Raw genomic sequence first — 12,026 nt, forward strand, 5'->3', positions numbered from 1 at the left:
TAGGGACCATAAGGGATTAGGCCTCTGATGGACTGGGCTCAGCCACTGTCCCAGTGAAACTTTCCCAGCACCTACTATGTGCCCCTGGGCACAGGCTCACAGGCTGCAGGTCGGAGGAGGTCCTAAGCAGTGAGCCCTGAAATGCACAGCCCCAAGCAAGGGGGCCTGAACCTGACTGCTGTTGCTTTTGGCCAGGTTGAGGTTGCTGTAGGATGTGACCAGCCAGCTAGATTTGCTTGCAGTGAGGGGAGCTTCTGGGACTTGGACTTTCAGTACTAAACCTAAGAACATGCTGGGCCAAGTTGGCCATCCCAGGTTTCTACTTTGGACCCACGGGAGGGCAGCCAGGCAGGTGGGTGTTCCCATTGGGATTTCTCCTGGCTGGGGAGATCATTGCACCTCTCTGGGCTTCAGTCTCCTATCCATAAAGCGGGGGACAAGGGCCTCTGCCTTGCAGGAGTGCTGAGGATTCGGGAGCCTGTGTATGGAAGCACCAGGCACATGCCTAGCTTCACTGGCCTCCACTGGGGCTCTTGTTAGTGACATCCTTGCCTGTTTTCTTTCACAGTTTAGCTTCTCTCCCAACCATGTCCTCTTCTTCCTTGCTCTTCCCTGAAGGAAGTGCTGAGAGAATCACGAGCACCCCCTTAAGTACCAAGCAGGCTGGTCTTTAACCTTTCGAGGCACAGTCCTAGCTGTCATATTCCCTTCGAGCCTTAGGACACCTGTAAGATCGGCGAGGCTCCCCGTACATCAGAGAGTCTGTGTCATCTGCCTGAAGTCGCCCAGCAGGAGAGGCGGAACTGGGACTCCCCCATCTGCCTCCTTGCTCCCCTCCTGGCTGGAGCTATGATCTCCCCACCTCATGCCTCCTTTTGCCTTGCAGAGAAAATCTACATCATGAAGGCTGACACAGTGATTGTGGGGACCGTGAAGGCTGAGCTGCCTGAGGGCCAGGCCCTGGCAGGCCCGGTGAGGCCCGAGCTCGAGGAAGAACTGGAGGTGGACCATGCCCCCCACTACCCAGAGCAGGAGACAGAGCCACCTCTGGGCAGCTGCAGGGATGTCATGTTCTCAGTGGAGGAGGAAGGGAAGGAGGAGCCCTTACCCATAACCACCTCTGGGAAGTGAGGCCTGGCCTGGGCTGGGGCTCAGAGGCAATGGGGTGCCCTCTGGGGGAGGCCAGGGTGGCACTGGTGGCACCAAGCATGAGGGCAGAGGCCTGCCTGAACCGAGATTCCAGCATCTCATGGTGGACCAGCCACCAGTGCAGGGGTTCTGGTGGTCTCTGCTTGTCTCTCCCACTTCGTTGCCCCCTGCCTCACACCTAGGGGATCCAGGGCTTGTACAGAAGAGGCTTTCCGAAGAGACTGGATCCTAACAACTGGGGCAACAGACTGATGGCAGTGACTGGCGACTGCTACTGGCCCCAGAGCCCTGGGTATCAGACACTAGCCACCAGGCCCAGTCCCACTGAGGGAGAGGCTGTGAGACAGGCTTTAGGTCTCTGACTGCACCTCCATGGCCCCCTCTACCTGAGCCCCACAGTGATGCTGTCCACTAGGCCACCAGCCCGCAGTTACTTAAATGTGGTCCCCTGTAGGCACAGAGCCAGGGATGGTGGTGGTTTCTTCTGAGTCAGAAGGGAAGTTAAAGGGCAGGGCGTCACTGGCTGGCACAGTCTCAACAGCCGCTGCTGCATGGCACTCTGTAGGGTGAGGCCCAGCGCCCTCCTGGAGCTGTCCCCTTCCCCTGTTCCATAGCCCCCAGGCCCAGGACCAATGCTCTCATCTCAGAATGTCCCCACTGGTCCCTGAGCAGGAGGCATCTAGGTGTGTGCAGCTGCAGTGCTCCTATCCTGGACAGGGACTTCCTCTCCATACGGAGATGGAAGCTGTGGGCCTGGGGTCCTTGACTGCTCTGCGGGTGCCACTTGCTTCATCTCAGGAAGTGAAGACGCATCTGCCTTGGATCCTCTGGGTTTGCAGATCCACTGCCCCCAGCCCTGCTGCCTGGTCCTGCTGCTCTGAACCCACGAGGGTGTGGCTGTTGGGAAGCCCTATGGTCCCACCCAGACATCCTGCCTTATTCTGGCCATAGGAGACAAAGAGTACTTGGGGGTTCAATCTGGATTTCAGGAGTTGTACATTTCACGCTAAGGAGTAAAGCTGCCCTGACTCTTGTTTGCTGGCCACCTCCCCAGGGCCTCCAACTGCATAAACAAACTAGTGGCCGGTGACACATCTGCCACAGCGGGGACTCTTGGACTTACCGTCTGGAGGCAGGCCTGGGAAAGCTGCTGTTTACTCCTGGGCCGGCTCCCAGCTTGCTATCTGGAGGAAGTTGGGGCTGGGTCAGGAATCACAAGGGTGCTTTCTGAAACTTCTAAGATGTTTTGGGGAAAGTTGGAGAGACCGGAGCATTGCAAGAGGTGGTTACACCAGAAACCAGACATTGGCCAGAAGAAGTCTAAGTGTGATGGATACTATTTGCTGAAATCTCTTTGTGCAGGGATGGGGGAGAGTAACTGCACCCCCACGAGCTGTGGCTGTGTGGTGCACTGAATACCATGCACCTGCCCTCTGGACACTGGATATTGACACATTTAACAAAATATTCTCCTTCATAAACTTTGGACCCTCTAAAAATCCTTAATATCTTATAAAAACAAAAAAATTGTAAGGCTGAGGGTGGCTTAGTTTGTGGCTGAAATTGAGAGTATGTTAGAACATCTGAGCAGAGGGGAGCTCCAGGAGTCTCCCCCAAAGGCAAGCATTCCTTTTGCAGTGCCGGTGCACCCCCAGACACTGAGGCAGCCTGGATAGTTGGACTGGCTAGTTCTGGGGAAAGGGTCCTCTAGCTTGGACATCGCTAGAAGGCTTTCCCGGTCACTTGAGGGGAAGGGAATTCTCCCTCCAAGTAATTGCCACTCTTGATCCCCGGATACCTCCTGAGGGCACTTAGAATAAGGCTCTTACGATAAGGGTCCCTTCGGGTATTTGAGGAAAGGTTTCCAGGCCTCTCCACAGCCTTCTTCCCTTTGGGATGGGCCAAGTAGCCTTGTAGCTTTGGGAAAGGGAGTCTGAGACTCTCTGAGACCCCTGTGAGTGCCCGAGCCTTGGGAAGTGGGGAGAGGACCAAGGCTATAAGTGAGCCTTCTGTACCTAAGCTGGGAGGGCCCAGCCTGTTGCCCTGTGCACAGTTCAGGGGCATGTTGGGGCCAGCTCGTGCCACTGGCAGCTAGCCAAGATGGCCCCAATCCCCCCAGACTGTGGCTCCCGTGTGGGGTAGAGGAAACTGGGGGCCATGACAGTCCCTGCCTGCCCCTTCCCTGGGACTCCAGACCTCCCTGTCAGCCCAGCTATGGGACCAGCCACTGGATGTCATGCAGTCAGCTCAAGAGCCAGGTGAATTGCCCTGCCCAGTGATGCTGGGGGGTGAGGAGGGGGCTCTTGTTACCCTCTGGCCATTCTCACACCCAGATGGGCAGATGGACAAGGCCCCTGCTACTCCCGATAGCAAATCCCAGGCTATAAAGAATCCTCCCCTGCACACCTCTTCCTGAACCTTTGTAATCAGGGAGTGACAGCAAGTGATAAGTGTCATACGGAAGCTGTTGCCTTCCAAGAAAGACCATTGTTTCCTAAGGCAGCTTTGTAGGTTGTAAACTCATCAGTGGTTCTTGGAATCTCCAAGACCTGGCGCCAGCCAGCTGCTAAAAAAGAACAAGAGGGCTGAGTTCCCTGAGCGTCTCTGGACCCTATCCCCAATACTGAGGTCCCAAAGATGCAAGCCTGGGTCTTGGGCATCTTTGTCCCTCGGTCACCAGGCACTGATTGGCTGGGTTAAGGAGAAATAAAAAGCTGTGCAATGTGAGAGGCGTCCCTCTGCCTCCTCCCCTCTTCCCCCTTCCCTGGACGTCTGACAGTGGAGGGTGGGAGGGGCTTGGGCCAGAATGAGGTGGGATGGGAGAACCAGACTCAGCCTGGGCCCACAGAAAGCTTAAACCTAGGAGTACCTCTTGATAAGGAGCCAAGTTGAGAATATAGAAACTTCAAGGGCAGCTTCTTGGGCCTAAGGAGGAGCTGGCTGTGTACTCCTATGCTCCTGCATCCTTGTCCCAAGCCGATGCCTCATTCTGGGCACACTTCCTGCCCAGGCTGACCCACAGGAATGATGGTGGGGCAATGGGTGTGTGTGAGGCACGGGTCAGAGAAGCCCGCTAGTCACCCTCCATGGCCAGGACACACACGACAGTCTGTAGATGGCAACGGTGCTCTCAGGTCAGACCCAGGTTCATATCCCAGCTCTGCCAGTTACCAGCTATGTGATCTTGGTTGTGGTTCTTTAAACTCTCTAGGGCTCGGTTTCTGTGTCTGTGAGGTAGAGGTGTCAGTCTTACCTGACGGTCTTAGGGTTTCCCTGAGATGCCACCTGACATGCAGCGTGCATCAAGTGGCAGTTTTGGTTGTTCCAGCATGGCTGCCACATGCTGAGAGTAGGCCCTTTCTCCAACTCGTGGTCTCAAGCTATCCTCCCACCTCGGCCTCCCAAAGTGTTAGGATTCTAGGTGTGAGCCACTGCGCCTGGCCTAAGAATAGGCCCTTTCTGTGCCTGCAGAATTTAACCCCCTTCACCTTGCAAACAGGTCACCTTCAAAAGGGCATTGGGCTCAGCACACTTTTCTCCCCGGAAAGGATTACCATTGGTGGTTGGCTGGAAGGTGACCCACCGAAGCCTGCTTTACATAGCTCAATAGGCTGAGCCAGGGATTTTGGGCTAGCCTGGAGACCTGGCCTCCCTTGGGGACAAGTTGCTGAGGCAATGTTCACAGTGGCAGACCTCTTCTTGTTCTGTGAGGTGCCCTGAGAACCTTTCAAATCATAGCCACAGGGCTGGCTATTGGTTACCTGTAACTCTGGGTGTGTTCTTAAAGTGCTGGGGGTCTGTCTCGATGCAGGGGTCCTCAAACTACAGCCCGCGGGCCACATGAGGCGGTGTGATTGTATTTGTTCCCGTTTTGTTTTTTTACTTCAAAATAAGATATGTGCAGTGTGCATAGGAATTTGTTCATGGTTGTTTTTTTTTTTAAACTATAGTCCGGCCCTCCAACGGTCTGAGAGACAGTGAACTGGCCCACTGTTTAAAAAGTTTGAGGACCCCTGGGAGGGACCTCCCATTCATGGTTCTAGTACCTTCCATATCGTACCATACCACATGGCTGCTCAAGATCATCCCTCTGTTAAAGAGTGGCCTCTCTTCTTTCCAAAAACACAGCTGGGCCCAGGTCTGGCCGCAGAGGACTGGCAGTGTGCAGACTTGTTCTCATGGGTCCTGTGGATGGGACAGGTAATGCCTTACAGAGTAAGTGCACAAGGTCATTCCAGAGTCATTATCATGCTGTGTTGCAAGAAGCCCCAGGTGGGCACTGTGGCAGAGTATCTGGGGGGAGGAAAAGTCACATCTAGCTAGGTGGTCGAGGATGTCTTCCCTGAGTAGGTGCCCTTTGAGCTCAGCCGGAGTGAGGTCACAAGCTAGAAAGGTCTGGAAGGCAGGGGAACCACAGATGCAAAGTTCCTGGGGTAGGAATGCTCCTGGCCTTGAGGTTCAGGGAAAATACCATATAAGAAGTACAGTGGCTGGGCATGGGGACTCATACCTGTAATCCTAGCACTCTGGGAGGCCAAGGTAGGTAGATCGCCTGAGCTCAGGAGTTCGAGACCAGCCTGAGCAAGAACAAGACCTCATTTCTAAAAAGTAGCTGGGGCGTGTGGCAGGTATCTGTAGTCCCAGCTACTTGGAAGGCTGAGGCAAAAGGATCGTTTATGCCCAGGAGTCTGAGGTTGCTGTGAGCTGCGATGCCACAGCAGTCTACCCAAGGTGACACAGTGTGACTCTGTCTCAAGAAAAAAAGAAAAATGTACGGTGAGTGAGGTGGAGAGAATAAAGAGGTGGGCAGGGGAGGCCTGGCCCTAGAGGGCCTGGTGGGTCATTGTGAGGCACTTAGATTTTATCGTAAGAACATTTGTTTCTTTTTCGTCCTTTTAGGACAATAAACATCCTGGTATTATTTCAGTAGCGAGCAAGAAAGCCAAACCAGAGCTAGCAAAGGTTTCAACCTATTTCGGAGGAAGCCAGGGAAATGGGCAGAGGTTGCAGGCGCCAGGAAGCAGTTCGATATGTTTTTCTCAGGGCAGAGAGCTGAGGTGACATGTTGCAGCTCCAATCTGTGGCTGATGTCACCGCAGGAGGCCAGGAGTCAGTCAATCGAGGTTCCTCTTTCTGTGGGTGTCTTCCAGAAGAGTAAAAACCAAACCAAAAAATCCTGGGGAGGCTGGAGGCCTTTGTGTTTTGATGTGGCAGTTGTTGTGTGAGGCACAAGCCATGGGTTATTATCTCAGCAGTGCAGTGTCAGCGGTGGCCTGCGCTTTCTTCCTTACCCCTTCAGACCCCGTGGGGGGCTTTTACAGTTTCATTACAGCGGCCTGGGAGCCTTGGCTGTGGGCAGGTGGGCTGGTGAGGGTTCAACCTCCAGCTCAAGCAGCTGCATGGCCTCAAGCAAAGTCCTTAAGTGCTTCCAACTTGTATTCCCAGATCTGCACAACAAACCTCATGTTTGCCCTGCAAGATGTCTGCAGGGCTGAGGCACAATATGGATAAAGTGCTTGGCCCCGGTGCCAGGAACAGTCCATGTTCTGTAAATGACAATCAACCTGAGCTGCATTTTCAGAGTCTGAGATTTGCCCAAGCTTCCTACAGTTCGTGCACATCTGGGATTCTTATTTATATTTTTTAACATCTGGGCTTATTAGTGTAACCCTGGATGGTGAATAGTCTTAGAGAAGTAAAGCAACCTTCTCAAGGTCACACAGCTGGGCAGTGCCAGAGCTGGAATTCAACCCCTGACATCCGTGATTCTGAATCCTTCCCTGTGCCCAGGGGCCCAGCTGCCTCTGTGGTTTGGGGATGGTATTGATACTGTGGTTATTGTCTGGTCTGTGCCGCCTGCACAAGTTTCCTTTCACCTCCCAGTGACCACAGATGGGAGGTAAGAAGGAGGTCGATTTTATTCTTCCTTTTATGGAGAGGCAGGGACAGTTGCAAGAGGCTAGTAACTTGCCCTGGATCAAAAGACAGGCCAAGTGTGCCTTTCTGATTCCACTGATCAAACAGAAAGGTCCTGGAGCTGACATAGCCAGAAGCAGCTTTCCTTGAAGGGTATGTGTGATTCTGAGGGCCAGGGAGACTCGGGCTAGGAAGGGCAGGCAATCTATAGACTTTCTGCAGGAGAACTGCCTGACAATCAAATCGCCAGCTACATTCTCAGTAGCACTCTGTATTACATTCTCTGCCCACCCATGGATTCCTGAGGGAGGACAGGTCAAGAAAAGACCTCCGGAGCTCTCGCAAGACTTGGGCCCTCTTCCTCAGCCGGCTCTCTGCAAGGAGAAGGCTATGTTCAGCTCCCGCGCCAAGATCATGAAGCCCAATGGCGAGAAGCCGGACGAGTTTGAGTCCGGCATTTCCCAGGCCCTGCTGGAGCTGGAGATGAACTCGGACCTCAAGGCTCAGCTCCGGGAGCTGAATATAACCACAGCCAAGGAAATCGAAGTTGGTGGTGGTCAGAAAGCTATCATAATCTTTGTTCCCATTCCTCAACTGAAATCTTTCCAGAAAATTCAAGTCCAGTTAGTACGCGAATTGGAGAAAAAGTTCAGTGGGAAGCATGTTGTCTTCATTGCCCAGAGGAGAATTCTGCCTAAACCAACTCGAAAAAGCTGTACAAAAAATAAGCAGGGTGGCACCTGTGGCTCAGTGAGTAGGGCGCCGGCCCCATATACCGAGGGTGGCGGGTTCAAACCCAGCCCCAGCCGAACTGCAACAAAAAAATAGCTGGGCGTTGTGGCGGGCGCCTGTAGTCCCAGCTGCTCGGGAGGCTGAGGCAAGAGAATCGCAGAAGCCCAAGAGCTGGAGGTTGCTATGAGTCCTGTGACATCATGGCCCTCTACCGAGGGCGGTAAAGTGAGACTCTGTCTCTACAAAAAAAAAAAAAAATAAGCAAAAGCGTCCCAGGAGCCGCACTCTGACAGCTGTGCATGATGTGATCCTTGAGGACCTGGTCTTCCCCAGTGAAATTGTGGGGAAGAGAATCCGTGTGAAGCTGGACGGCAGCCGACTCATAAAGGTGCACCTGGACAAGGCCCAGCAGAACAACGTGGAGCACAAGGTTGAAACTTTTTCTGGTGTCTATAAGAAGCTCACGGGCAAAGATGTTAATTTTGAATTACCAGAGTTTCAATTGTAAACAAAAATGACTAAATAAAGTATATTCACAGTTAAAAAAAAAAAAAAGACCTCTCCTCAGATGGAAGACTGAGCCCCACAGAGATAAAGTGGTTTGTCCAGGGTCCCAGCTGGATGTGCTGTGCTGGAGACAGATCCAGTTCTTGCTGCTAATTGGGGCTGGGTTGAGAGGAAGTCACTATCTGGTGCCAGGGTGTTCTACCTTTTTTCCCTCTGCCACACAATGGAAGAATAAGATTTTCCTGGGCCACACAGTGAATGCATAAACACTGAAGAAAGCTGATTAGATCTGTGCATTCTTTTCCTGATATTGGACATAAGAAAAAGTCCTGGTTGGGCATGGGGGCTCATGCCTGTAATCCTAGCCCTCTGGGAGGCTGAGGCAGGTGTATTGCTGGAGCTCAGGAGTTTGAGATCAGCTTGAGCCAGAGTGAGATCCCCTCTCTAAAAATAGTTGGTTTGGCTTGCCTGTGTCTCAAGCCGCTAAGGCGCCAGCCACATACACCTGAGCTGGCAGGTTTGAATGCAGCCCGGACCTGCCAAACAACAATGACAGCTGCAACCAAAAAATAGCCGGGCGTTGTGGCAGGCACCTATAGTCCCAGCTACTTGGGAGGCGGAGGCAGGGGAATCGCTTGAACCCAGGAGTGGGAAGTTGCTGTGAGCTATGATGCCACAGCACTCTACCCAGGGCGATAGCTTGAGGCTCTGTCTCAAAAAATAAAATAAAATAAAATAAAAACAGTCGGTAATTGTGGTAGGTGCCTATAGTCCCAGCTACTTGGGAGGCTGAGACAAGAGGATCGCTTGAGCTCAAGAGTTTGAGGTTGTGAGCTGTGAATCTAGGACACTCTACTGAGGGTGACAAAATAAGACTCTGTCTCAAAAAGAAAGAAAGAAAGAGAGAGAGAGAGACAAAGAGAGAGAAAGAGAGAAAGAAAGAGAGAGAGAAAGAAAGAAAGAAAGAGAGAGAGAGAGAGAGAAAGAGAGAAAGAAAGAGAGAGAGAAAGAAAGAAAGAAAAGAAAAGAAAGAAGAAAGAAAAAGAGGCTCAGTGCCTGTGGCTCAAGCAGCTAAGGCGCCAGCCACATACACCTGAGCTGGCGGGTTTGAATCCAGCCCGGGCCCACCAAACAACAACGACGGCTACAACCAAAAAATAGCCAGGTGTTGTGGTGGACACCTATAGTTCCAGCTACTTGGGAGGCGGAGGCAGGAGAATCGCTTGAGCCCAGGAGTTGGAGGTTGCTGTGAGCTGTGATGCCACAGCGCTCTACCCAGGGCAACAGCTTGAGGCTCTGTCTCAAAAAAAAAAAAAAAAGAAAAGAAAGAAAAAAAAAGTCCTTACAAAATCAGCACATGAACTACAGGCCTTATGTTGGATACCCCTGAGTCTAGTCCAACGGAGCAGTAAAGATTACTAACTGATTTTCATTTTTCTTTAAAAAAAAAATGATGTTAAAAATGGTGGTAAGAGGGTTGGGTTCTTATTTACAAGGAAGCTTTGCAAGAGTCAAAGCCTTGTGATCAGAGCAGACAAGGATGTCATGGCAGCCGGGCTTCTGCAGCTTCACAGGCTTGAGAACTGTGAAGTCCCAGAGGACCCCATGCTCAGAAAGGCCCCTGTGCTTGGTTTAACGCTCTGTTGTTGCCATCTTGAAATGATTAATCATTTTTGAAGAAGAGGGCCCAGAGTTTTCATTTTTCACTGGGTCCCACAAATTATGTATCTGGTCTCACATGGGCAGGGAAATGGTTTATAAGGCATTTACTCAGTGCCAAAGCACTTTACAGCTATTGCTAGGCCACCTCCCAGTGGCCTGTACATGAGCATGTGTATCTCCATTTTTTAAAAGTGTTAAATGACTAGTAATTGACTTAACTGTCCTGGTCATCTCTTGGTATGTAATAAATCACCCCAAATCTTAGTAGCTTAGAACAACAACTGTCATTAATTTTGGTTGCAAATTTGAAGTTTGGCCTGGGCTTGGCAGGGAAAGCACATCTCTGCTCACCCAGCAGCACTGGGGGCCAGCACCATGGGAGCTGGCGAATCTACTTCCAAGAGGGCTGGCAAGTGGTGCAGCTTGGGCTTCCTCACAGCATGGCGGCTGCATTCCTGGAGTCAACAACTCCAGAGGTAGGAAGTGGGAACTGCTAGTTGTCTTAAAACTTGGGCCTGGAAAATGTCGAAGCATTCACTTTTGCTGTGTTCTATTGGTCAATTAGTAACGTTTTACCAGACTCAGGAGGGAAGGGAGACAGACCCCACCCCTTGATAGAAGGGATGTCAAAGAATTTTGAGATCTTATATGACAGGCACTGTGCCTCATTGCATCCTACCAATAATTTTACCATTATTACTCCTAGAGTTGGCTCAAGGAAGCCAAATAAACTAGTGAAATCCCAACTTCCCCTGGGCTGGGATTTGAATCCAAAGTTGTCTGTCTACAGAGTAGGAGCTTTGGGACTGACCTGTGCATTCAGGGACTCACGCAGTCAGGGCCAAGTCCACATCGGTCCTATTGGAGAAAATTTGAATCTAGTTCCGATCTGATTTTTAGACAGGGAAACCAAGGCTCCTAGGGCCTCCCCTGAGGAGGGGGACAGGGTCTGCCACCTTCCAGGGCAGGATTGGGGCTCCCCTTCGAGTTGCACAGAGCCTGGTCAGGAAGTTGCAAAGGGATGTGGGCAGACTGTGCAAGAACAGGCTGTCAAGAGGGAGGTTGTTTTTCACTGCAATTACATTTCATTCAGGAAATACTCATAGCTTCTGCACATATCTAGGGAGGGTCCCTCACTCAGGGCAGAAGACCTGCCATGAATACTGGGGCACTAACAGGTGGACCAAAGTTCTATGGGCTAGGTTCATTCATCAGAAGTTCCCTGAGAGCCACTGTGTGCCCAGCTGGGCTAGGTTCTGACAGAAGAGAAGAAGAGGCTCCATTGCTGCCAGCCAGGAAGTCACAGTTTAGTAAGAAAGACAGTAAGAACTATGATTTATTAACGCTTTTTGTAATCTCATGTAAATATCACAGTGCCCTAGGAAGTGGTTACTACCATCGCCCTTACATTACAGGTAAGGAAACCAAGGCACACGATAGTTACGTCACTTGCTCAGTAAGTCCCACAGCTGCTCTATGGTGCAGCCAGCATTCAAACCCGGGCCACCTGACTGGAGTCTGAGTTTCCGATCACTTGGCCATGCTGTTCCATTGTGGGTCAGGCCAAGGTCACCACTGTGCTGAAGCCCATTGCTGAGTCCCAAGACCTGCAGAACACTATATAGGCAGCCACAGGGCTCAGTAGGTGCACAGGTAATAGAATGTACTTCCTGGCTCCCATCTCACCTTTCCTTTTCCAAGCCCAGGTCTAACTAGGCTCATTGAACCTTCAGTGGCTCCCCAGTGCCTACAGGCCAAAGTCTGGGGTTTCTTTGTCTAAAAACTAGATCTGAACTAGATTCAAATTTTCTCCAATAGGACAGATATGGACTTGGCCCTGACTGCATGAGTCCCTGAATGCACAGGTTAGTCCCAAAGCTCCTACTCTGTAGACAGACAACTTTGGATTCAAATCCCTCCCTGCTACCCCCCACTCACAGCTCCTGTATCCAAAAATCCCTCTGAGACCCATTTGTGTCCCCTCAGTCACCTAATACAAAGGGCACATCTCACCATGAAGTCTCTGCCAAACCCCAGATCTCCAACCTCACCTTTCTCCT

At 51.6% G+C, this 12,026-nt stretch overlaps 2 protein-coding genes across 2 annotated transcripts in view; both read left to right on the forward strand.

Moving 5' to 3' along the window:
- Positions 1-3,876, forward strand: part of TNFRSF8 (TNF receptor superfamily member 8) — a 76,937-nt gene extending 73,061 nt beyond the window's left edge. The window contains exon 15 of the mRNA XM_053575524.1: positions 887-3,876. Coding sequence (XP_053431499.1) covers positions 887-1,131 — 245 coding nt within the window. The 3' untranslated portion in view covers positions 1,132-3,876. The remainder of the gene's footprint in view (positions 1-886) is intronic.
- A 36-nt stretch (positions 3,877-3,912) lies between these two features.
- LOC128574795 (40S ribosomal protein S7-like) lies at positions 3,913-8,337 on the forward strand. Its single transcript, XM_053575694.1, has 2 exons — positions 3,913-7,815; positions 8,060-8,337. The coding sequence occupies exons 1-2, from the start codon at positions 7,456-7,458 to the stop codon at positions 8,303-8,305; spliced, it is 606 nt and encodes a 201-aa protein (XP_053431669.1). The 5' UTR covers positions 3,913-7,455; the 3' UTR covers positions 8,306-8,337.
- The last annotated feature ends 3,689 nt before the right edge of the window (positions 8,338-12,026 follow it).

The sequence above is a fragment of the Nycticebus coucang genome, chromosome 22 (genome assembly GCF_027406575.1).
Source record: "Nycticebus coucang isolate mNycCou1 chromosome 22, mNycCou1.pri, whole genome shotgun sequence".
NCBI classification, from domain to species: domain Eukaryota; kingdom Metazoa; phylum Chordata; class Mammalia; order Primates; family Lorisidae; genus Nycticebus; species Nycticebus coucang.

Coding starts and splice junctions, on each gene's coding strand:
- LOC128574795 (XM_053575694.1), top strand. CDS start 7,456: ATGTTCAGCTCCCGCGCCAAGATCATGAAGCCCAATGGCGAGAAGCCG. Junction 7,816..8,059: donor AGGGTGGCACCTGTGGCTCA/GTGAGTAGGGCG, acceptor AAAAAAAATAAG/CAAAAGCGTCCCAGGAGCCG.